The 26,473-nt window shown below is 47.3% G+C and overlaps 2 protein-coding genes across 22 annotated transcripts in view; both read right to left on the bottom strand.

The window, feature by feature from the left end:
- Positions 1-348: 348 nt before the first annotated feature.
- On the bottom strand, positions 349-13,525 carry LOC120898009 (large proline-rich protein BAG6). Of its 3 annotated transcripts, none has more exons than XM_040303288.1 (12): positions 12,836-13,525; positions 12,140-12,358; positions 11,704-12,045; positions 10,703-11,623; positions 10,280-10,610; positions 9,507-9,659; positions 8,402-8,990; positions 3,606-3,778; positions 3,331-3,512; positions 2,701-3,252; positions 2,208-2,621; positions 349-2,132 (listed from the first exon to the last, which is right to left on the bottom strand). In XM_040303288.1, exons 2-12 carry the CDS (start codon positions 12,200-12,202, stop codon positions 1,656-1,658), a joined length of 4,197 nt encoding a protein of 1,398 aa, XP_040159222.1. In that variant the 5' UTR covers positions 12,203-12,358; positions 12,836-13,525; the 3' UTR covers positions 349-1,655. The 3 variants fall into 3 exon arrangements, with proteins under 3 accessions (XP_040159222.1, XP_040159224.1, XP_040159225.1); XM_040303290.1 differs by having other exon boundaries at positions 10,280-10,607; XM_040303291.1 differs by lacking the exon at positions 9,507-9,659 and having other exon boundaries at positions 12,836-13,524.
- Positions 13,526-14,152: 627 nt separating this feature from the next.
- The window catches only part of LOC120898011 (protein alan shepard), a 201,751-nt gene continuing 189,430 nt past the window's right edge, over positions 14,153-26,473 (bottom strand). For 18 of the 19 annotated variants that reach the window (XM_040303301.1, XM_040303296.1, XM_040303297.1 and 15 more), the window contains one exon: positions 26,250-26,423. In XM_040303301.1, coding sequence (XP_040159235.1) covers positions 26,250-26,423 — 174 coding nt within the window. Of the gene's footprint in view, positions 26,424-26,473 lie in introns of all 19 variants that reach the window. The other variant, XM_040303295.1, reaches the window with a different exon arrangement.

Here is a 26,473-nt window from a genome sequence, read left to right as displayed (position 1 = left end):
CAGCCGTCATCTCTCAGGGTCTCCACTCCTTCACCATGTATGTCTCTGTCGTCAACTGTAATAAACAGAAAATGATAAAAATAAATCAAATTAGTAGGCCACTTACCTACATTTTAAGATGCCAGAATCCATCTCCAATTGAGATGACTGAATGAGACTGCACAGCACACTTCGATGAGGAGGAAGCGCCCTGGAAATTCATCTTCTTCGACTTCCACTTCCATTAAACGCACCCAGGTGGCAGGTGTGTTTTGGCGTCATTTTCATCATCATCGGTCGTCTTTCAACGTCGCACACATACAGCAAAACTGTCATCATTGCTGATTCTCCCCCTGTCGTCAGTCGCTATCAGTTTGCGCTATCTTTTCCTCTAGGCTTTATTTATTTATTATAACTTCCTATTAGATTTTGAGTAGGTTATAAAGTGTATGTTTCTTCTGTTGTTTTTTTTTGTCCAATTCCAATTCTTTCCCGTCCCAAACCGTTTCACACCGTAACTTCCGTTGCTGCACGGAACCCTAGCAGAAAGAAGAAAAAATTTAAACACACCCTACACATTGCACACGCGGTCAGGGGGGGGGGGGGGGGAGAGAACAAGTACAAAACACTAAACACAAACAAACGAACAGAAAACGGCAAACCACAGCGGACAAAACGGAAGGCGAATAAAAAAAAAAAGAAAAAAAATTGAAAGAGACAAAAAGAAGCTGTTGTTGTTTGCTGTGTAATGCAAGAAACAAAGAATGCGTTTCCCCGCTGGGGGAAAAGGCCAGTTGTATTAGAAAATTGAAAACGATCCCCCGTCCCTATCTCTACCTCAGCTTCTTACAAGGAGTCGTTGAATGCTAGGCTGGCGGTTTTGCGAATTTACATTCCTAAATGTGTGTGTCTGTGTGTGTGTGTGTGAGCGGGAGGGTTGGCATAAAATCACATAATTAACTCTGGTTGGTGGTGGGCTGGAGTGGGCTGATTTCTTCTCTCAGGGTATCAATTCTATTTTCCTTCATCCCATCCCTTCCCTTATCGCAAAACTGTACAAAGATTGTTTTTCTTTTTAATGATGAAAACGAACGATGGAACGATGCGACGACTGCGGCCGAATGGTCGGGTGAGCGCTTTCCACTGGCTGCACCCACACCACCACACCATCTTGCTTAAAGCTGTTCGCGGCGGTCCGGGTCCGGTTCGCTTCTCGTGTCCCTCGTGTCTTTTAAATCCTACACATTACATCCCACCACAATCGCTGTCTCTTCTTTCTTCGTCTTCTAATCTGAATCCATTTTGTGTTAGCTAGATAAGTTCCGTATTAGTACGCGTGCGGGAGGAGTAGTGGTGCACACTACGTTCGTAACGGAGCAGCCCGCGTCACACAAACACCCTTGTTTTTTCGCGTTTAGCAGCAACCGTCTTTCGTCCAAAGCATGCTTTTCTTTAAATTATGAACTTCTAAGGACTACACGCAAACGGTGGCGCAAAACCCTTCGCGTGAACAGCCGTTGGCGCACAACAAATAAGCCCCCCCACCACTAGGGCGTCGAAAAAGCCGTAACTAAATTAAATTCAAATAAAACATGTTGATGTCCCACCACTTCCAGCCGCCATCCATTCCTTCCCTCGCTCTACGTCGACACGTGTTCCAGTCGGTGTGTGTATTACTACTTTTCAAAGTACTTGGAACAGTTGGGGAACCGCATGGCATCGTAGTCGGTGTCCTTCGCTAGCCGGTCGCGTATGCTCGCCTTCATCGCTTCGCAGTACGACATCTGCAGGGCGCCATCGTTGGCAATGTTGTTGGCCAGCTCGTCCAGCGTGCGGAACCGGGTGGGTGCGGTGTTGCTTCCACCACCACCACCACCACCACCGTTACCGGTAGGAACACCGGCAGCACTAGTGCTGGCACCGACGGTACCGCTGCCACCGGATGCGCCCGAGGATGTTGCTGCTGCGGTGGCGGCGGTGCTGGCACCGACCACCGCACTGGAAGGAGCGATTCCCGTGCCCAGGAACGCACGCCGTACACCGTCCGATATCAGCGAATGGACGTCGCTCGCTGGCTTCGTTTCGGACAGCAGCTTTCGGCGCTTTGAAGACAGTCCCGAAATGTATGCGTCGGAAAACGGAGCCTGAGGACTCTGAGGGGAAGGGAGAGAAAGAGAATAAGTCGTGGAGAGAGAGAGAGAGACAAACACACAAACAAACACCCTTACCTGTCGCCGCTGTCTGCCCAGATCGCGCGTAATGATCGGCAACCAGTTGGACGGGAAATGGCGATGCCAGGATTCGGCATCGTACTCGACGGTCGGCAGCTCCTCATCGTCACCGGCCGGTCGGGGCGGCGGTACGGGCCGATTGGCGAAATCTAGATCCGTTCCCGTCAGCGAGCACGTCACGATCGGCACTTCCTGTGCTGGTGCTTCCGCCGGTTGTGGCGTTCGGTCACCAGTGACAGACAGTTCGCCGTCGTTACCCGCAACCGGGCCAGCGTCCGACGAACTGCTGGTCGGCACCGTGTCGGCGGGATCGACGCTCATGGCCGGCGGTTCGATGGAGATCGATATTTCGGCAATATCCGACACCAGCTCCGGCGTGGACATGGTTTCCGCCTCATCGACATCCATGGGCTGTAGTAACATTTATACCACAATTTCGTCAGTTAAAAGCGACATTTTTAAAATCCACCTTGTACGCTTAAACACTTACACTTGCTTCGCGCTGGCCGCTGGAGGTGCCAGTGCTGGAAGACATGCTAGACGACGAAAGGCTTTCGGAACCATCGGCTGTGGTTGCTGTGCCTGGTGCTGCTGCTGCTGCTGCTCCCGTTGCTGCGGCCGATTCTGGCGCCGGCTGTCGGATGACTAGAAACTGCTGAATGTCAAACATGTCGTGCCGGGCGGCGGCGGCAAAGTTGTTCTCCAGCGTGGGCCTAATCAGCAGCCGCACCAGCCGCTCCGGTTCCGGCACGTTGTGGAGGCGAAGCGCAAACGCGACCAGCGTCGAGACGGCCATCAGCGACCGCTCCCGGCCCACCCCACGGATCAGTATCATGAACGAGCGGCGCAGGAACGTGAGCAGCAGGCGCATCAACCGCACCCCAAACTGGGACGAGCTGTCCTCCCGCACCAGATTGATGAACGACGGGAACGTGCTGCGCATCAGGTTGGCCAGCGAGGCACGCGTATCGAACTCGGGGCTTTCGATGTCCACCACCGGCACCAGCATGGGCATCACGTTGTTGATGATTCGTTCACCGGCCTGGAAACAAGACAAATATAAGTGTAAATCATCCAGCAAGGGGACCATAAGCCTGCACTGGTTGCACGGTAGGCTTACCTCACGCACTGTTTGCTCGTCTACCTCACGATCGGACGTAAACAGCGCTCGGTTCACGTACGAACGAAGCGGTTCCCGTATGCGGTTCAGTGTGTTCGGGTTCGGTACAAGATTCTGCAGATCACCCATCGTCAGTTGCGTACCGAACATGTTCACCCGGGTCGCTGCAGCTGCCGTACGGACTGTTTGTGTTGTGAAGGAGAGATAGAGAGTGAAACAAATCAAATTTATGTCTTTGCGGTCATTGGGTAATAGCGTAATAAACGGGCTAGTACCATCATCCTGCATCGGAACAGTGTCCGATCCTCCTTCGGTGGACGGGGGCGCCGCGTTCGGTGTGTTTGCCGTCGTCTCGCCGGAACCGGTGCGGTTCGGTGTACCCTCGCTCGAACGATCCCCGTTCGATCCGGTATTGTCACGAATGTGGTGACTGTTGCACGGCAAAAACCTGCATGCGACGAAGGAAATCAAGAAAAAGAGTTAATTTTGTGCTCTGCATTGCATTTTACAGCCACGATGATGTGTCGCAGTAAGAATTTGTTTGCCTTCCGTGCACATGTGTTTGTCATTACAAGGAGTTTTCAAGGGGTTCTCATAGTTGTGCTCAGTGCTGCAAAATGTCACTGTAAATGTATTAAAAAATTTTGAAACTGAAACAAAATTCATGTCAGCGTCACGTACTCAATTGTGATGACAAGAGGTGATACGCAAAATGATTACCAATACATGATTGGTGACATTTTAACAACCAACGCGGTTATGACTTTTTTACTGTGATCAGTTCTGCAAAATCTCACCGACAGGGTCATGACAAATAATATCAGCGTCACGAGCTCTACCTGTGATGATCAGAGATGAAACTCAAACAGTCGGTGCGCGACCATCACATGCTTGGTGACATTTTGTGCAACCAACTCTTGGTCAGTCACTTGGTCGTGACATTTTCTGTCGGTGATCATCACGATAGTCATGGGAGATATGCGGAGCGTGCGAGCGGTTCTCATTAAAACCGGACAGAGTGAGAAGGCTTGCTCATTTCGTTGCTTGGGAGCACTAGTAGCCAAGCATGTCCCAAGAATTTTGTGATTATCATAGGGAGAGAATGTCATGATCAAGTGAGTGGCCAAGAGTTAGTAGAAAAAATGTTACCAAGCATGTGATTAGTCTGTTTGAGTCACACTCCTGATGATCACAGTTGTGTGTATGTGAGCTTACTTGAACTTCGTTTCAGTCATGAGTGTGTACTGGAACAGTAGCATTTGGCAGCACTGTTCACAGCCAGAAAAAAGTCAGAATATCGCGTTTGACTCAAGCACTCGCACGTCATGACGCACTTTTATTGAGTATCAGCAATGCAGCAAACCGCTTTAGAAGAGTCTCTACTACCAGAAGACAGATACGAAACTACGAGCGAGAGGTGGAACGCTCTAAAAACAAAAATAATAAACTGTGCAAGAAATATACTCCCACCACGTCGTGGCAACACCAAATCTGGCTGGTTCGACGATGAATGCAGACAAGTGACCGAACGTAAGAATACTGCATACCGAGCAATGCAGCAACGGCATAGAACGCGGGCATGCGCAGAGGAATATTCACGGCTTAGACGCGAAGAGAAACGAGTTCACCGCTCCAAGAAGCATGCTTTGGAAGAGCAAAACATGCGGGAACTCGAGCAAACCAGAGAGGCGTACGGACCAACACGAAAGTTTTACCAAGCGATAGCAGGTCACCGAAACAACGTTGTACCTAAGGTAACCTGCTGTCGCAACAAGGATGGAGATCTGGTCAGTAACCAGCCAGAGGTCCTCTCGCGGTGGGCTCAATACTTTGATGAATTACTCAATGACCAATTTAGCGAACAGCTAGAAGCGCCACTAGCAGATAATGTCATGCTACTGCCACCTAGCATAGAAGAAACTAGTGTTGGCCGTTCCGGTCCGAACCTAGTAAAAAAGTTCCGTTCTTTATGTAGGCCGTTCCGTTCCGATCCTTTATACAAAATCGTTCCGTTCCGTTCATTCCGTTCTTTCCGTTCTTTCCGTTCGTTCCGTTCCGTTCCGTTCATTCCGTTCTTTCCGTTCATTCCGTTCCGTTCATTCCGTTCCGTTCATTTCGTTCTTTCCGTTCATTCCGTTCTTTCCGTTCATTCCGTTCCGTTCAATTCGTTCTTTCCGTTCGCTCCGTTCCGTTCCGGTCTTTGCCGCTTCAATATTGTTAGCAAGGTGCTATCGTTCGTGCGTTCCGTTCTTTGAAAAAACCGGCTTTGTCCGGCTGTTGCTTGCTGCATGCAAGATAACTGTTCACTCTTTCTCGCATACAGTATGTGTTGCCTGTGCACTCTCCCATGCTCACAGGAATATTCATCGCACTTCGTCGCGTATCGTATATAAAAATCGTGATAAGCGAAACCAAAAAGGGTGTTGCATTTGGTATTATGGTGCAATTTGTAACATCTATTCTACTTTTTGTTATAATTTAGCTAGTCTAAACTAGACAAATAACTATTATAAAATTTAAATTAGTACTCATATGGCAGAACGGGTTGGAAAAGATGTATTATGATATGCGAGTATGAACAACGAAAAATAAAATGTATTTATTTTTTATGCCACGATGTCCACATGATCTTGGCACTCGGCATGATTCCAATATTTGGCCATTCGATTTGAAGCATTCTGTTCCATTCGACAACCGTTTGAGTGCTGTGATCTTATAAACGATTTGTGTGAAAAAACTATTTGTTTTAAATAGTAAGTGAAATTCAAATAATTAGTCAATCTCGTGATACAATCGTCAACTTGTAGCACTCAATAACATCGGCCCCCATACCCTGGGATGATTATCCTGCTATGGGCATTTAATAAGTTACTGATAGCCAAGCCTATTAGTGGTACAGGAAGGCTTTGACCGAAAATGGTCGTCGCATATAAAAAGTTTAAAAAATGGTAGATAATAAATGCATGCTTTATATTTGCACAGCTGGTACAGCTTACTGGGAATAGGTTGAACCCATCTAGATTTGGTGTCCGATATGATCCCCCCCCCCCCCCCCCCGGAAGACAGTTTGGCTTCTAAGCTCTGGGTCGGTTCTTTTGCACCCCAGGTTCACGTTCCGTTCTTTTTGAAAAATGAACTAGTTCCGTTCCGTTCCTTTTTTTTACGAAATTCCCAACACTAGAAGAAACACGAAAGGCTATCCGTCGGCTGAAAAATAACAAGGCACCCGGAACCGACGGAATTGCAGCCGAACTGGTCAAGAATGGAGGTGCACAACTAGAAAAAGAGATTCATCAAATTGTTACTGAGGTGTGGGATAGCGAATCGATGCCTTGTGATTGGAATCTCGGCATCATCTACCCCATATACAAGAAGGGAGATAGGTTGGACTGCAACAACTACAGGGGTATTACGGTGTTGAATACCGCCTATAAAATATTCTCCCTGATCCTTCAGGATCGCCTTGTCCCGCACGTCGAAGAGATAGTAGGAAACTATCAAAGAGGATTCCGAAACGGAAAATCAACCACTGATCAGATCTTCACCATGCGGCAGATCTTGGAGAAGATGGCTGAATACAAAAACGACACATACCATCTCTTCATAGACTTCAAAGCCGCATACGATAGCATAGCCAGGGTAAAACTTTACGACGCTATGAGCTCATTTGGAATCCCGGCCAAACTGATAAGGCTAGTTAGAATGACTATGACCAACGTCACATGCCAGGTTAGGGTGGATGGAAAACTCTCAGGACCTTTTGCTACCACCAAGGGTCTGCGCCAGGGGGACGGGCTTGCCTGTCTCCTATTCAACTTGGCGCTAGAGAGAGCCATCCGTGACTCGAGGGTGGAGACTACGGGAACCATCTTCTATAAGTCAACCCAGATCCTGGCATACGATGATGATATAGACATCATTGGTCTGCGGCTCTCCTATGTAGCAGAAGCCTACCAAGGGATCGAGCAGGCGGCAGAGAACCTCGGATTGCAGATAAACGAGGCAAAGACCAAACTGATGGTGGCAACATCAGCGGGCCCGCCAACAAATAATCAGAATCTACGTAGGCGTGACGTGCAGATAGGTGAACGCACTTTTGAAGTCGTCCCACAATTCACCTATCTGGGATCAAAGGTCAGCAACGACAATAGCATGGAAGCTGAGTTGCGCGCAAGGATGCTGGCTGCCAACCGGTCATTCTACAGCCTGAAAAAGCAGTTCACCTCAAAGAACCTGTCGCGACGGACGAAGCTGGGACTATATAGTACCTATATAGTACCAGTGCTCACATACGCCTCTGAGACATGGACACTGTCCAAATCTGACGAAACCCTCTTAGCCGCGTTCGAGAGGAAGATGCTCAGAAGGATACTTGGCCCCGTATGTGTGGAAGGACAATGGAGGAGCCGCTATAATGACGAGCTATACGAGATGTACGGCGACCTCACTGTCGTACAGCGTATAAAGCTCGCCAGGCTCCGGTGGGCTGGCCATGTTATACGCATGGAAACGGACGACCCAGCCCGTAAAGTCTTTTTAGGCCGTCCACAAGGACAGAGGAGGCGTGGTAGGCCCAAATTGAGGTGGCAAGATGGCGTGGAGGCGTCCGCCATTAAGGCCGGGATAACGGACTGGCAGACGAAGGCGCGAGACCGTGAGCGGTTTCGGACACTCCTGAGGCAGGCCAAGACCGCAAAGCGGTTGTAGCGCCGGATAAGTAAGTAAGTAAGTATCAGCAATGAACATCAAACTACCACGGATATGTTCATTGTCTTCGATGGCGATCATCACGTGATGCTCATGACATTTTGCAGAACTGGTTGTGGGACACTTTATTGATTCTTTCTTGTGGGAAATGGGAATTGTACTCTAAAACATCCATTTTGGATAGATCCAATAGAAATCTTCAATAAGTCTGCCCAAAAAGGGTGCCATAGAGTCCAATTTCCATCAAATGAAGTATATCTCACTCAGAAAAGAGTCAAGAAAGTGTCCCACAACTATGAAAACCCCTGAAAATTCCTGTATATGCATAAGCAATATGGTTTAACGGATGGGATGCCGAACTTACCGATCGAAAGTGTTCAGTATGCTGGCCGCCATCGGTCGCAGGTTGCGAATTTGTCCGGCACCGCCCAGATGGGACGGCGGAATGCTGTGCACGTGCGGGCGGGAGGTAGATCGCGTCTGCGTGGACGTCGTCGGCAGCGTCACGGTGGCGAAGCGTGGATACACGTGGACCACATTCTCACCTCCACCGCCCGGCCCACCGCGACCGTTGCCGCCGCCGGTGGCCGTCGATGCGTTGGTTGTGCCGCCGGCCGTGCTGCTGCTGCTGCCCGTATTTGTGGTTTGTGCCGTCGTGGAGGTGGCGGCGGCGGCGGCGGTCGCACCGGCCGTACTACCACCCCGACTGCCCGCGTTGTTTGTGGGAGGCGGAGCCGTAGCTGCACCGCTGCCAGTGTTACCACCGGCACCACCTCCACCACCACCGGCCGTATTGATCTGCACGTGTATGTCGGTGTGAATGGGGGCAGCATTGACGACCGCCTGTATGAGACGCGCCATCTGGATTTGGGCGTTCTGGGTCGCGTTGTTCGGCGTTCCGGCTGCAGCATTGTTCGGCGTTCCACCCGCACTGTTGTTGTTGTTTGTGCCCGCTGTAAAGAGGCGCAGAGAAAGGTAAAACAAACGTCAAATTAGTGCAAAATAGTAGAGCGAAAACCAGTGGAAGGGGTTTTAATTATTTCGCACAACTCTTCAATACAAAGCTATTTCCGGGAAATGCCTTTGCAATTGCAAACCACACCAAGTCCGTGGTTGAATATCCCGAAAAAGGGATACACAGGCAGGCGGTAAAGCATTGTGGGGACCAATCCATAAACTTCAATTAACACACATCCCACGTTAAAATATCCAACCACCTTGATGAAAATAAATGTCGAAAATGGGCTTGAGGAGGGCGAGTAGGGTGCCACCGCATGCCACACAAGAAGCGTTTTTTTAATTTGTACTGTGTTCAAAACACCTTTCCCCCTGCGTGTTTGTGTGTTGGAGAAAGTTGCAAAATAATTACGACCCCCGCCACCGCCACACACCTTCGTCCACTTCGCACAGCAACACGTGGTGTTAGAACAAAAACGTAACAAACAAACAAAAAAAAAACGACAACATACAGTTAGTAGTAGTAGCTGTGGCCGTCGGTCGATTGCGGGTGTTGCTGCCTGCCGTTGCAGATGGCGGTTGCAGGCGACCATCGGCAGAGGCCGTCCGTGGTGCCCTTGGGTGCAGCAGCTCCCGCATAATGATGACCGGATTGTCGCGCCAACCTAGAACGGAGCAAGCACACAAGAGCGTTGATGTGGGAGGGTGTGTGTGGGTGAGTGTCATTGTGTGAGTTAGGGATGAATGTGAAAGAGAGGGGTTAGTTACACATTTTGGTCAGTGTTATTGCCGCACCTCAAACCGATTGTTATCGCCATTCGAGATGCCTACCCAAGATGTTGTTAAAACGGGGGAAAGTAGTAAGGGCATGTTTCATGCACATGAGGAGACGTTAAAAACGTTTCTGTACAGCGCTTAAGCATTGGTTAGTAACACAATTGAAGGAGTAATTGCAATAATACGCTCAAGGGTTAGTGGCACTGAAATAAAACTCACTCCAATCAAACCCACAAACACACACCAATCAACCGAGTAGTGGTAGTAACCGGGAGTAAAGCCCCAAAAACCAACAAGGGGGGTGGGAAATTCTAACCTGCGACCGGTACTGGTTGCGCCTGGAGAACATGCTCTAGCCGCCGGACGCTGTTGAGATCGTACAGCGGGATGAACACGGAGGTGACCATATTGTCGCTACCTCGCACACCTCCGCCACCACCACCACCACCACCAACACCACTAACCCCACCACCAACGGCTGCCATTGGTGGTCTACTTTGGGACTGACCTAGGTTCGGTGGCCGCGGCTGAGCCGTGGTGTTGTTTGCCGCCGCCGCTCCGTTGGGCGCGGTCGTTGACGGTGCGGCTGTGGTGCCGCCACCGGATGGGGCCGACGATGGCGGGCGCATCGTGTTGTTCGCCGTCGCAGTGGCTCCAGCCGGCGCACCGGGAGCCGCTCCACCGCCGGCCGCAGCGAAGAAGGTCGGCTGCGCTGTGATGCCCAGGTTGATCAGCTGCGCGTGTATATTGTTGTTGCCCACTTCCGGGTTGTTGTTGTTATTGTTGTTGTTATTCACGTTGATGTGATTGCGCAGCAAGTTGGCCAGATTGATGTTCTGCTGTGTGTGTGTGTGTGGGAACGAGAGCAAAAGAAAAAAAGAGGATAATTAAACAACAGTGACACGGTGAAATGTTTTCTTTGCACACTAACCGGCATTGCGGCCATCCCGGAGCTGACGTACGCGTTCTGCTCGACCAGTATCGGCCGGCAGCAGAGGTGGCGCGGCGTGGTCATCTGCAGGTCCAGCATCAGGTCGCTGATCGCGTGCTGGGCGTGCGAGATGTAGTGCATCGCTTCCGACACGCGATCGAACACGCGCTGCGCGTTCTCCCGCCCGACCGTGTCCGACTCCTCGAACGCGGGATCGTCCTGCAGGATGTCGTAGTACTGCTGCAGGAACGGTTCCATGCGCCGCTGGACCGAGCGCATCTGCTGCACCACCTCGCCGAGCGTCTGCGTGCTCGTCGTCTGCGCGTTCAGCCCCGACCGGGCCTGGCGCCGGCTCTCGGCGCTCGTTTCCGACGAGCTGGAGGACGAGGACGAGCTGCTGCTCGAACTGCCGCCGCCGCCGCTGCTGATGCTGCTGATGCTGCTGCTGCTGCTACCGCCGCCTCCACCGCCGCCGCCGCCACCGGACGAGCTCGTGCCCGAACCTTCGTGGGCGGGCGTGGCCGTGGCGCTCGTGTTCGGCGGCGTCAGCACGGCAAAGTCGGGCACGGTGCCGAACACCTGCACCGAACCGTTCAGCCCGTCCGGCTGCTGGACCGTCACGTTCGACATGCCGTTCTGGCGCAGCGCCGCACTGACCGCGCCCTGGAACGCGTTCACGAAGCTCTGCACCTGGTTGTGCGGGATGTCCACGTCGCCGACCGCCGAGATGCCGACCTCGAACACGGTCGACTCCATCGTCTGCTGCGACAGGTAGTCCATCGCGCTGTAGTTCAGCCCGCGGGCCGGATTCTCCAGATAGCTCAGTATGCTGTCCGCACAGTCGAGCATGTGGCGGGCGACGGTGATGCGATTGTTGCACAGCGTCGACGACGAACCGACCGACGGGATCTGGGTAACGTTCTGCGTGAAGGGAAAGGTAGAAACAGTGAATATTTTCACTACTGTAGGGGGGGTTATTTTTTCCTCACTAAATTACTTACCGTCGAGGTCATGTTCAGTGGAATCGACGTCATCGAACCAAAGTACATTGTGTTCAGCTCGTCCAGGCTGGGAAAGATGGTGCGGGAGGCGTTGTCGCTGCTTCGCGAGCGGCGCGAAGCACGCGCACCCTCATCCCGGCCGCCCGGCTCCGACGTGCTCAGGCTGGTGCCGCGGGCCGACGGTGGCGGACGCTGCACCAGATGCACCACCTTGCCGTTTAGATCGTAGTTCTTCAGCGGCACATCGTCGGACAGTACGCGCCCGCAGTAGATGAGCCGCTGCAGCTCCACCGACACGCTGATCTTGTCCGCGATCTGTTCCTTAAACTGACGCACGGAGATCTAGAAGGCGATGAAATGGGGGAGCGAAACGCGTATATAAGACCACTGTTCAAAGGGGCAACTGTCGCTCTGTTTTTCCACATATTCTCCTTACCTCTTCGTCGACCGTAAAGTCATGATTCTGTGAGTCGAGGGTTTTCACCTTTAAATTTATCATTTTGATAGCTTATTTTTCTGCGTGGCGTTGATGACGACCGTTCCCTCTAAAACTCCAGTCTTCGCCGTGTCGAGCACAGATGACGACGATCACACGATTTCTCACCCTCTCTCTCCCTCTCTCTCTCTATATTTAGTGTCGCGTTTCCTTCGCACCCTGCAGAGAAATTAAAAGAGTGAAAGTTCTGATGAAATGTTGACGACACGTTAGCTAATGATGCTTTTTCTCGAGCAATTTCCCATCGTCTTTCTGTCACCAAAGCCACCAAAAACGCCCCCGGAAGGAAGGGCAGAGCCTACTGTTGTTCGCTTCCTTTTTTCGGGACAAAAATTTGGATGACGCGCACCAGAGCAAAAGCTCCAGCACAATTGCTCCATCCGCCCAGTCACACACGGTGAGATCCGGTTGGGGTCGTAAATACGTCAAATGCGCACTGCTGCTGCTGCTGCTGCTGGTGTGTTATGACGATGCCAGCATTGGAAGGGTCCAATGGCGGGTGCGTGTGAGTGTGCGCTTCCTTCCCCCCGCCGTGACCTTTGATTTCCGACCGGAGTGCAGACCGAAGCAGGCGCAAATTGCTCATCTAAAAAAGCTTAGAATCATCCGCCCGTCCACCGTGCAACATTTACGTACCCCTTTTGCTTTTGCTGACACCTGAACGCCACCCGCACACACCAGCGCACCTTTCCAACACTTTTGTATGCGTCAACCTTGTTTTTTTTTTTCTTTTTCTTCTGCTCTCCTACGGCAGCTGTACGGGCACCCTCCTCCCCTTGCCTCCCTACACTCCGACCCGTTCGCTGCAAAGTTGTTCGAGGAAAACACGGCTATCCGGGACGATAGAGAGTGGCAAGCCTGGCTAGCATATGGGAACACACACACACACACGGCGCTACGGCACTGCTTGGCCCGTGCAATGCAAGCGACCAATATCGATCACGGTGAAGAAGACGGCAGCGGCGGCGGCGGCGACACCAAAAACACACACATTCCACGGTGGGCGCTCCCTCCCGTGTGAGTGTGTTGTGTGCGGAGCAATTGTTCCCGGCGACGTAGACGATGAAAACGTACGTGTAGGTTTTTCCCCGCAGCAGCCTACGTGGTCGCGAGTGCCGGACCGCTTCACTGGACAAAAACACTGTGCGTGCAGGGACGCGCGGCACTGAGCTGGAGCCGTGTGCGGGACGCGCAGAATTTCACCGAATTCACCAAATATTAGCTCGTCGAGAATATTCCCCGAAATACATTCGCACCGTCTCGGGTTCGCGTTTTTCTTCGGTACGTCGTTGCTTGACAGACGAGGGCCCCTCTTCTTGCTCTTCTTGTTTCGCAATTGACAGCAGCAGCAGCGCTGTGTCCAGGGGTGCGCAATCTCGGGATGACAGGTTTGAACGTCGTTCGTATTGCAGGATGCATTTGGGCTTGTTTGTAGCTGTGAGTGAATTATGGGATGAAATATCATAGAAAAAGGTTAATTATGTTCAATGAACGCATTGCAATCGTTGTAAAGTAGTTTTAAAGTTGGTTGAATGTAGAAAATATAGTACGCAGCATTCGACTACGCACTATAGCCAGTGGCTGTTGAGCTGTTATAAGGTTCTGCGATTCAAAATGTGAGCAACGGACTTTTGAGCTGTTAGTAAGTTGTGCTGCGGAATGTGTTCAGTTCAGCAAAACTCTTTGTTTTCTCTTTTAGGTTAGAAAACATTTGTATGATGTGTATTATTCACTTCCAGGCAAACGAATGTAGAGTCGGGAAGTCAATGGACTCATTTGGAACTGTTAAAAAAAGATACTTACTGCTCGCTTCCAAATCTATCGAACTATCACGTTTGGATTTATTATGCGTTTTTTTTCCTGAAAGTATGGGGTATGGGCTGTCCGCTGCACACCAGTGACCAGTGAGTGAAAAAACTGTCATTGGAGCAAAAAAGAAACACGCAAACAATGTGACCATTTACTTTCTCCTTTTATTCCGTGCCGCAAATTTACTCATTCCATGTTTCTGTTTTGTTCAGCATCATGTTTCATTTTTTTTTTGTTTTTACTCTTAAAAGCTAAATTTCTGTATCTTGTGTACGTGTGTGTGTGTGTGTGTGTGTGTGAGTGCATTTTCTGCGTTCTGTGTTTCATCTGTTTTGTTTTGTTTGCGTTTCTTCGTTTCACTTAGCAGCTAAAGGTTCTTTTTTCTCATTTTTCATCTTCATTTAACTGTCCTTCCCTCTCCCACTCGCTCGCTCTCTCTCTCTCGCTCTCTTCTCTTTTTTTTCGATTTCAACATCCCATTATCCTTACAGGCTACAACGTTTCTGCATTTTGTTTGTCTCTCTTTGTTACTACTACGATTTCTTGTGTGTGAGTGTGTTTTTGTTTCTTTGTTGTTTTGTCATTGCATTTTCATTTATTTGTTTGTCTGTTTGTTTTGTGTTTCTTTCTTTTTTTTGGTAGGTTGAGGTTTTCAAACCAATTTTTGGTTGTTTTTTGTTTGTTGGTTTTGCGTTTCTCAATTTTAATCTACTACTTCTATCTGCGCTTACAACAGTAGGCGCGGTGATTTCGCCGGCGGCCGTTCCGCACTCTACATTTTCTCGACACCGTGTCTGCAACTAACATCTTAACTTTTAGGTGTTTTTTGTGTTTCATGTGTGTATGTGTGTGTGCGTGTACGTATGTTTGTTTATGTGTTCACTACTACTGTCTCGAATCCTCGGCCATTACGAATCGCACATCTCCCTTCTGCCTGCTACTTCCTTCGCCGGGTAGGGTTACTGCGGTCTCCCTCTAGCTGGGGAGCTTTAAGCATTTCTCTTCTGTCTCTCTTTTCCGTTTCCCGCCTGCTGAGCGGTGTAGTGGTTGCTCAGTAAATCAGTTTTGCTTATTCGTATTGTTCTCCTTCGAGAGTGCATTTTATTCCTCCGCCGGTTTCCTGTGAACCTCCAACGTGTAACTACCAAACATACACACACACACACACATGATCATGCTTTGTGTTTTTTTTTGTTCATTTATACTGCTACTTTCATTTAACATCCTTACACACTAGGCGATTTGAAAATAAGACCAAAAATAAGTTTTCTGCTTCCTTTTCTCTCTCTCTCTCCTTTTTTCGCAGTGTAAGTGTGTGTTTGTATGTGTTAATTCTTAATGACGCAACATATAAGCAGCATGCAGCATAATCTGCAAACATTAATTCTTCTTCTTTTTCTATCGTTTTAGTTTTCTTGTTTCCGTCTTTTTACATCCGGCTTCCGGAAGTGAGTCAAGAAGATCGTTAGAAGTTAATGTGTGTGTGTGTGTGTTTGTATGTATGTGTTTGTCTGTGTAATGTAACGATCTGCAAACCAAAAGCATTCCAGCCCAAAGCACAATAGGATGTTTTTCTTCTTCTTCTTCTTCTTCTTCTTCTTCTTCTTCTTCTTCTTCTTCTTCTTTTTCTTCTTCTTCTTCTTCTTCTGCTTCTTCTTTTTTATCCTTATCTTTTTCTTCTTCTTCTTGTTTTTAGAGCAAACAAAAGCCGAGCGTTTGATACTGTGTTTGCTCTCTTATATGAGTGTGTAGGTATGTGTTTTTTCCTCTCTTGTTTAATCCATTTTCAACACACCAATGCGCGCGCCTCCATCGAAAAATCCGCCATATCTTGTATAAAAACAGAACCGAAGGTGGAAGCCCCGTTCGCATTTAAATTTTTCTTCATTCTAATATATTGTAATTATTATGAGTGTGTATGTGTATGTGTGTGTGTGTGTGTGTGTATGTGTTTAAGCTGTATCATTACTGTCAAATTTAAATTCTCTTTCGTCCCGCCAGTTCGCGGTACGATCTTCGTGTAGCACGTGTTTCTCATCCATGCGTCACACACGTGGTGTGCTGCTTGCGCAAAACATGCAACAAACGTTGATGTGGGGGGAAAAAAAACCTGATAGGACAAATGTGATGCGGAAGTTGCAGTGTGTTTGAGGTGACTTGAGTCGCGTTTAACTTCGTTTTGTTGTGGTATGAAAAATTCCTGATTTCGTTTATACTCCCTCATTCCTCTCCTTACTTGCGCCGTTGTGTGCTGCGCACTATCGTATCGCGTATCGCTCGTCTTTGCGTTCGTGTTTCTGTGTCTGTATCTGTGTGTGTGTTTGTGTTTGTGTCTGTGTTTGTGAATCTGTGCAGGAAGAATTACGATTGTTGAGGCTTGCTCTTGATTTCTTCATTGTTTCTTCAATGCAGCGGTTTACTTTCTAACTTACTCTCCGTCTTCCTATCTCTTTCTCATTTTCTCCATTCTCCTAAAATCGTCTCGTTTCAATCATGCTCGTTTACTCATTTAATTTCACCTAACTTTTCTTTTGCATTGCTAATAATAACATTTTGCTTTCGGTTTGCTTTTGCTGCTGCTGCTGCTTACAGAGAGGCACACACAAACGAAAAGCGGAAGGGAAAAGCGGAAAAGCGGTGGTGTTCAACAAATAGATAGATTCACATTCCCCGTAAGCCTTTTCTTTACTTTCTTCCTATCGTACACACATGCACACACATGCACACACCGACATCATTATGGTGCTAAATATTTCCTTTCTTTCTTTTCCTCGGTTTCAATTGCATTTCCCCGTGAAAGCGTGCAGTAATGTATGGCAAGTACAAGAGTGTGTATGTGAGATAGAGAGAGAGAGAGAGAGAGACAGGCAGGACCACTAGACCAACAGGGGTGGCTTCTAAGGAACGCGACGTAAATGATGGCGTAAATCGCAAGCTGGTAGCTGTATAGCTGTAGTAGGGCGCGAAATGATGGAATTGGAAGTAGAACTTAACCTTAACAGCAATTGCACACACACTGTTGTGGCTCTTCCCACGTGTGCTCGTGCTCGTGCTGTTGCGCCAGCAGAGCAAGCCAAACACAAGTACCGGAACCCGGAAGCACTCCAAACGTTCGCCTATCATCCACACGCCTTCCTACTACTACTACTGTGGCGCGCAGCGCAAGTGTTTAGGTTGCGTGTTTGCTACGCACGGGTTGCTGCCTTTGTGTGAGTGCTGCCCCCTCCTTTTTTAAACTCTAAACAATTTTTTACCCTAAATATGTTCTTACAAACTAGCAAAAATTTCATTTCATTTCATTAATCCTAAGCCACATCACACCGCCATCTTGCCCACTGTCTCTCTTTCCACGCTGTTCATCGGCTCTTTCGGACGATCGGAATCTTGCGATTCTTTTCTATTCTCCTCCTCCGTCCGGATCGGGACGTCATTTCCACGGCCCCAGTGTGCCTTTCCGCACACACGCACACACACTCTACTGTAATACGTTACACCGGCTCTACATAAATACGCGCTAAGAGTTTTGTTTTTCATTTTCACTTTGCTTCTTTTCTTAATCCTAAGTAAAACTACTCCTACACTGCCGGCTTGCGGGATCATTTCATGTGTTTTTTTTCTTCTCCTGTTCGCTGTGCGGATGGTGGTGAGTGGGTTTGGTTTTGTGTTGGGGCGCCCCTTTTACAACGATAAACACGCGCGCGCTCTTTTCACTACTTTGCTGGCGCAAAATGCCGAAACTCACTCAGCCAATACATCGAACATTCGCGTGTGGATGTGTGTGTGTGTGTGTATTTGGTTTCGTTTTTCATTTTTCCTCTTCTTCTCTATGCCTATTCTAACGACAGTTTCGCCATTCGGAGGTTAGTGCATACTCAGCCCATTACCAAGCGCTTTTGCTTTATACACGTCGTCATTTTTACTTCCCTCATTCTCGCGGTGCGCTCGTGTCTCGGTGCTTCAGTTACACATTTCTTGTTTGTTGTCTTTTGTTTACTACTGTTGCTAATTTTGTCGTCCAATTTGCTTCCATTCGTTTTTTTGTTTGTTTGTTTTGCAATTCAATCTGCTTTGTTGTTATTCTGCTTTTTTTCTTTTTATGCTCTTGCATTCATTCTTCTTCTTGTCAGTTTAGCTCTTTCTTTTACCTCTTCCATTTTACCTCTTTCTCTTTCAGTTTATTTGTTATTTTGTGTTTTTTTCTTCTTAATTTAACGAAAAGTTTGTTTTCAAGAAAACTAACAGCAACAAACGAACCACATTTCATTCAATTTGAAATGTAAAAATTACTACAATAATATTAATTCCAAATGTACGTAAAACTAAACCAATCAACAAACACCGAGCTCCGGTTCGCTCTACTCCAAAAATTCCTTCAACAACAACGGCTCCTATACTCGTGCGCACCAGCTCCACGGCCTACTACGAACTTTGATGAACTTGGTACACCACTACTACTCATGTGAAAGGGCCCGTCAATGGTGGTGGCAACGGACTGCAAAACAAAGAAGTGAAAAATTACAACAAAGTAAAACATTTCATCAGACTACACTCAGACTTCAGTTAGATCTCATTTCTCATTCGCATTCTCGCACCGTGGTGGCGCATTTCACGGGGTTTGCTCAGGTTTGTCTCTGTGTTTTGCCGTCTGTATTTTGTCTACTAACACGCCCTAGCAAACACTGCCTCTACCTACACGCTAACGCACGTTCACTGCAACACTACAAACACACGCTTAAAGACAACGGCTACATACGCACACACACACCACACTACACGATACACGATAGCACGATACTACGCGAACCCGAACGTTTTGTTTGTTTGTCTGCTTTTGTCTAATCTGGCGCTTTGCACTACACTATTTTTCTCTTTCACTCTTTCTCTTTCTCTACTCCCTGTTCTCTTCTAGAGCTTTTGTATGTGTGTGTGTGGTAATAAAAAGTCAAAAAACCACAAAAAACCCCACGTGTACCCGGCATTTTCACTGCCGCCGGGGCTCGACTCTAGGATATCTCGTCTAAATCGACTAAAGCGACTACTACTACTACACCTTCTGCTTTCGGCTGCTTCTACATGCTGCTGCTGCTGCTGCTGCTGCTGCTGCTACTACTGCTACGTCAGCGGCTACTGCGCGGTGTCATGAAACAATCCTTCCCCTATTATCGAGTGACCAGATTCTTCACCCGGAGCGCCCTACTACTACCTAGCTACTTCGATCACCTACACACACACACACTCACAGACAGTCACAAACACTCAGACACAGAAACTACCTACGTGCGCTGTCCGCTGTGTTTGTGTGTTAAGGGGTGGAAAATTTGTAACCTGACCTGCATTAAACCATTCCGGCCGATCTTCCATCTCCTTTTCCCTCCAGAGTATGTCTTATCCCTTTTTTTTTAAAGGTAAAAGGTAAAAATGGTTCGAAAAAATCACCGTGCAAGAAACCGTGCGCCAATGGCTGCCAACCTAATAATCGCTGCCCTGTTCGCTGCCTTCCCTTTATGTTCGTAGTTGTGTGATTTTCGTGTTTCGTGCTATTCCGTTTTTTTCACTACACACTATGCTAGAGAGAGTGTTTGTTTGTGTTTGTTTTGTTTTGGTTTGCTTCGTTTGGGTAGTTGGTTTGGGGTGAAGAATGGTGGTGGTGGTGGTGGTGGAAGCACCCAAACACAAGCAATAACAAAAACGACCGTCGGCCGTTTGCGAACAAATCAAATGCTGTGTCCCGTCACGCTGCGGCCATGTTATGCGCTTTTGTTTGTTTGTTCGTTGGAAGAGGCTCCACTACTACTCCACTACTAAGTCTCAGTACTATCGCTGTACTATCAGTAACTCGCGTGCACTTTTTTTTACGAGCCGTACTAGCTTTTGTGTGCGAAACGCAAACTATGGAAGAATGTTTTGGATTTGTTTCTGTGTTTTCTCTCTCTCTCTCTCTGTCTGTCTCTCGTTCATCAAATCGTTTTATCGGGAATTCATAAAGTGTGCGTTGTGTGCGAGCTATTCTCTTCTAAATACACCAAACACACACACTCAACACACACACAGAGCATTTTTTCTCTTTTCTATTTGTAACATGTGGTTTTGACGACGCAACAACTACACACCTACACAACCCCACCCCCACCCCACTTTGAAATTCAAATGCCTGCCACACAACAACATCAACAACAACAACTACACCCACGACGACGCACAGAAGGGAACACACATCAGCCGCATTTGGTTATTTTTCGTTTTTTCCCACATTTTGTATACATTTTAGTTTTTAGTAGAGTGTTTAATGATCATGCGATGTTTTTTGCTGTGTTTTGCACTGATACGATCGCACTAACGGCAAAACCAAACCTCATGTGCTCATACTGCAATCCAATCAGTGGAAGGGAAAGTTACAGAAGAACAGAAAGAAAACCATACCAGAAGGAGACGGTAACGCGATCGATCGATGTAGTAATATACTTTGTACAAAAGTATGCAATAGTATTCACAATAGGGAAATCTCCCCGGGGGTTTTTTAGGGGGGAATAAATGGACGAAACAAATGATAAGAAAGCAAAGATGTAGTACAACTGCCCTGGAGAATTGAGTTAGGAGATGAAAACAAGCAGAAAGCGATCATGAAGGTGATCATTATTAGCTACGTTTAGCTAAGGGTAGTATGATCAGTCTTGTCTTTTTGTTTTTCGACGGGTAAAAATGTACGCTAATAAACTGTGACTAACGATAGAACGATTTCGATATAGATGTGTTCAAAACAACGTTAATTTATAGTGCAATAGAGAGATAGAGAGATAGAGAGAGAGAGAGAGCGATAGGGTTTTCTTGCTTCGCCCTTTTTTCTCTGTCCTCTTTCTCGTATGAATTTTGCTAATGATTATTATAACTGATCGACTTAGATCTGGGATCAGGAGAAGATTCAGAGCCAAAAAAAAGGAATAAAATTTACGTTATTATAGGTTCAGTTTCTACTAAAAATTATCATTAAGCAGTAGGGAATGGTAGTGTGCTAGTAGTAGTGGCAATGGTAGCAGGCAAACAAGAGACAAACAGGGCAAGAGACTCTATTTACTCTGTATCACAGCATGAAACATATTATCACATAGCGTACGTGCATCCCTTCACTCTTTCGCGTGCTCTCTCTCTCTCTCTCTTTTGTGTGTCCTATAAATAAGCATAATAATATTCCACTGTATTTGGCTAACCTCCGCCCAAGCTCTGCTTTAGCTCCTACCGCGTAACAGATCCTTCGATTTAATTTGTGTCCTTTCATTCATTACTTCTATACGTGATAATATATACGTTACGTAGCTTTTGTATGTGATTATAGGGCGTTTTTCCGTCTGCTTTTGTTTAGATTTGTGATTACATTTGTGTGAGAGTGAGGCAAAATCATAAGCAAACGATGATCGAGCGGCTGGTTGGATTGACAATATGGCGAAAAGATTATGCTTTTCAGTACGATCGTTTCAGTGTTTCAACGTGCTTCAATGCGGGGCCAGGGTTCTCTGTTTCGTTCTTCCCGTTCTTCATGAATATTCGTAACGATTTCGACAGTTATGACAGTTGTGTTGCGTTGTTGTTTTTAATGGCAAGTGTGAATGCATAAAAGCGTCTTCTTATTTGCCGTTTGTTTTCCTTTCTCTCTCTCTTAAACCTCAGTTCCTTTGTCTCTAGTACTATAGTACTATAAGGTTCGTAAACTGTGCACTATTGGGCACACCTTCCCATTTTCCTTTTTTGTTTGCTTGTTTGGGGGTATTTTTGAATGAAAATTCAACAACGGTGGAAAAAAGGACGTTCAAAAATATTTGTGTAGAAAAAGTATGTTATTATGTGGTTTTGCTTTTGTTTTTCGCATCTTTTGGTTTCGTCTTTTTCTCCCATTCATTTCCACTATCTTCTCGGCTGCTTGTTTTTGCAGTGTGTAGCTCTTTTTTTCTCCTTCAAATTTGTTTGTGCTTTTTAGTTATGCATTTTGCTTCCAATTAACAAGTTTGAGATGTTTTTGTTTTCTTCCGTTTACTTTGCCGTTTTTGTTTTGTGTGTGTTTTATGTGAATTTTCAAAACTATTGCTGTTTTCGCTTTCTCTTTCGTTTTCCTTTTATCATAATATTGTGTTTGTGACAGTTTTGTTCACTTCGCTTGCTGGTTGGTTTTTTTGCTGGCCAAACGCAACACGCATCAAATTGTGATAAAGGCACAATTGTCCTATTTTTGTTTTTTGTATTGTATTCGCCACTACGATGGACTCGCCAGTCTGAGTGTGCGGGAAAAAGGGATGTAGCAGCGGCAGCTTTAGGAAAATGCACATGTCGCAACGGAATAACAGAGTAACAGAGAGCAAACTGAAAATAAAAGAACACAAAAGTAACCAGTGAGTAAGAATGAAAAATGAAAAAAGGGAGATAAATCAATATTAATAATAAGAAAGAAAACACTTACATCGCAGAGTCAGTGAGAACTAAAACAATTTAACATTACAAATGTGATATGGGTGAAAAAGAGGTAGGAGAGAAAACAGTGGAAAAAAAACAGCAACAAACAATGGCCAATTTCGCTGATGGAGCACTTTTGTTTTGTTTTCTCATTAATTTCCCCTAACTGTACGGACGCAGGACGCACTCGGTTTCAGCTTCAAGAAGGGCCTTGCTCGGTACTACACACTCATGATCCATTTATTTTATCCGCAAATGTTCGTTACGCGCCGCGTTCGGGGGGGGCACCACGTCGCCACCATGTCTGTGTGTGTGGAGTGTGTGGAGTGTTGGCGGCGACGGGGCCCGATCTTTTCATTTTCTCTCTTGAATAATCCTAATTCATTCACATCTTATCTTCGTAAACGTTCACTGTTTCGTCAAGCGAGGAATCGGGGTAAGAAGAGAGGGGACACATGGAAGGATAAAAAAGGAGGCGGATAGAGGAGGGGCATACGATCGGCTTATGCGATCGTGTACGCAAAAGTGGACTAATTTCTAACGAGCATTTAATAGAGGCAAAAAAAAAAAAACAAAACAAAACTCAATTCAACGCGATTTGCTAACGAATCTAATTGGAAATGAATTCGTACACGAGGAAAATAATAACACGAGACGCATGTTCGTCGCTCGTGCGGCAAATGCACTCAGAAGCTTTTCATTTTTTCAGAGAAAGGGAGAGACTGGGTTGGAAGTTTTGCTTCTATTTTCTATGCTTCACTTTTCTTTGCTCACATTGTTTCGATCATCTGTTTGCGCATTCATTCTAGATTCACTTTTCCTAGAGAACACCGTTCTTTTCGTACCGCGTTCTTCCAACATTAAGCGCTATCACAATCACACCAAGGACAAAAGTGGAAGAAAAAGTAAAAAAAAAACTAAAATGGAAGAACTATTGTGAAAAACGCGATAAACACACGTCACGTGTGGAGAGTAAAACTCAAAAACAGAAAATTATATGAAAATAATACAATAACACGCTGTGGTTGTGAAAGTCAAATCTAAAACAACGGGACAATGAAAACAAACAAAAAACAAGCCACACATACAGACACAACAGAAGAGTCTGTGCATTTTGTGGGAAATGATTTGGGAAAATTGGGGGAAAAAAATCTGAGAGTGAACGCTAGGGTGTGGAGGGGCTAGTTGGATGGGGGGTGGGGGGGGGAGAGTCCTTCGAAAAATCCTACTTAACATACTAAACACTCTAAAAACTAACCTTATCAAGCTAGCGCGTGCGGGTATCCGTGTCGCGGCATTTACTGACTCTCTGACACACACTCTGCCGGCTGGCGGGCTTTTCGAGCTTTCCTGTGTATGTGTGTGTGTATGTGTGTTTTGCTTTAAATTTTCTACTCATTCTTCTCTTGCCATTCCGTTATCCAATAATAAGCCCAGTGTGTGTGTGTTTTTCCCCTCGTTTCGCACGCTTTCCCCTTTGCTAATTACTTCTTCCACCTCAAACCTGCACACACAGTACGACACAAAAAGCACAGAAAAAGACGGACCCCGAGGAGTGTGTGGTGAGGGGTGTGTTGTTCTTTTCTTTTCTCTTCTTCTCATTCGCTCCCTTCCCGCTCTCTGTCCCGCTTTCATTTGGGGGGTTTGCATCAATTTGCTTCTGCATTAAATCGTTCGTTCTACGAGACTAAAATATAAACTAGTTTCTTACGCTTTCAGCTTCCGCCGCCGGAGTTTCGTACGCAACGTCACACCCGCCGGCGCGGCTTGCCGTCTGTCCGGCCCGTTCTCGCGCAAATTTCAAATATTCCCCTGTCCCCTATACGTGTTTAACCTTACGCTAACTGTTCCTGCTCCACTGTTTCGTTCCGTACCTCCCAAAAACAAAACAAAACAAAACAAACAAAAATCCCAGAGCTCCGCCGTTAGCTCTTCTTCTCGCGCGTTTTACCGCGACATTCTTTTTTCTTCTTTTTTTTTTAAATTAACAAAGACACAAAAACACATTTTCCACACATTGGAATGGAAAACACAGAAAAGGGAAAAAAAGGGCAATAAAGGGGGGGAAAACAAGAAAAACAATAAATTAAAATTAACTCTACTAAAACTCGGGCGACGCATTTTTCCCACAAACAGCACAGGGAAGAGCAGACAGAACCAATCCAGCTTTCGTGTGGGAGGGGGGGGGCGTGGTTGGATATTTTGCGGATTTTTTTCCTCATTTCCATTGGGAGGGTGGTTAGCTCCCGGGGAAACCAATAACACACACTTACTCCGCTGGAAGCGATCAATCTGTGTATAATCTACACCAACTACTTTTGAGCGGTGACGATGATGATGATGGGCATTAGAACAAAGCCTAACCGTTCCTGTTTCTTTGGATGATCGTTTAAAGATCGCGTGGCTTCAGTTTCGTTGCGCACTCTACGGTCGCGCGTGCGAGATTAAGACAGTCTTTTTAAGACGCGCACAACAATCAACTAGTCCAGAGCAAGCAAGCATTGCCCTGAGCTTCCACCACCGTGCCCCTCGCGAGAGCACAGCAGTAGCCATGTGCACAGGTTCAAATTCAAAAGCCTTTTTCATCGTGCTTATGGCACGCGGGCCCCTCAACACGAAGTGGCGGCGAAACAACACCACTTCGCCATATCGCTAGCGTGCCCACAGTTTCGCATGTCGAGAGTAGCATCGGGGGAAAGGGACAACAAACGCAGTTTTGAGTTAGTTATTCAGTCATTACGCGGGTGTCTGATCGTGTCGTTTTGTCACCGGCCCGAACACACCGGATGTAAGCCATCTCATCGCTGCTTTACATCATGATTCGTGCGGGGAGGGTTCGTGTCTTGTCGCGCGTTTAGTGGCGCTGCTTTTTTCATTCGTTTAGTTACATTTCGTTTTCGTAGTGCGCACATGCGCGGTGTTTGCGGTAAGCCGGTTCAAACCGCGCACCGGTTGCGCGTGGCATCGTGTTTTGAGGTATCTTCATTTATTTGGCCTACCCTTCTGCGCGCAATAAAAATAAAGAGGTGAAGGGAACGGAAGCGTTCTTTGCCTCTTTCGTTAGAGCGTTTCTTTCTCGTGGCACCCTCAGTCCCGGACAATTACGCGCGGCTGTTGTGGCTCAGTGTGGCTTTCTCCAGTGTTACCCCTTTCGAGTGAACGGCGCATCGTCTCATTTGGTAAATGCGTCCTTCATGCATACCCCTTAGCAGTTGATCTGCTACGATCAACGTCTGCTGCTCTAATACTACCTTCAATCATTAGCTCGCGCGCGCGTTTGTGTGTGATGTGTTTGTTCTTACTACGTCGTGTCATTCTCATTTCGTGGAAATGATGCATCTACTACGTATGCGGTGCTCTTGCCTACTTCGTCGCTAGCCATGAACGGTGTACATGATCCTCACGGGGGAAGTAGGGGTATTTTTGCGACCCTCGCGATCATCTTCGCTCTTTCGATTCTTCCAATGTGTGAAGAAAGGATAACAAACAAACAAAAACCGCACTTTTCAAATAAACTGCCCTAAAAGAAACACGTGATCGAGTGGTTGCGTTGCTGCTGTTGCGTTGCTGCTGGGCAACTGTTCATCGTTTCGTAGCTCTCTCCTTCTCTCTCTCTCTCTCTCTCTTTCGATCGTGTTTCAGCATTTCAAAGTTGGCGATGGTGATGGTTGGGTGGTTGTAGTGGTTGGTGGTGGTGGTGGTGGTGGTTGTGTCTTGGCTACGGGAGGGCGGCGGCGGCGGCGGCGGCTGCTGGCTGGCCTCTTCCTGTGGGTGTGATCTTTACGCGCGGCACCGGCAAGATCTACTTCGGTGCGTGCTGATACTGCGTGGTGTACGCTTCGTCTGGCGAGGCGGCCGTGCTCGCCTGCTCCGTGTCGCCCATCTGCAGCGTGTGGATGACCGACGTCGGATGGGTCGGATAGTACGGATAGGCTGTCGGGCTGATGTACTGCTGCTGCGGGAGAGATAGGATCGGCTGGAAATGGAGTAGTGGATTGAATTAGTTTAAACCAAGAACCAGCAGTC

Source organism: Anopheles arabiensis, chromosome 2 (genome assembly GCF_016920715.1).
Source record: "Anopheles arabiensis isolate DONGOLA chromosome 2, AaraD3, whole genome shotgun sequence".
Classification (NCBI taxonomy): domain Eukaryota; kingdom Metazoa; phylum Arthropoda; class Insecta; order Diptera; family Culicidae; genus Anopheles; species Anopheles arabiensis.
Note: the sequence above shows the minus strand (reverse complement) of the source record. Positions and strands in the feature narration are given on the sequence as shown.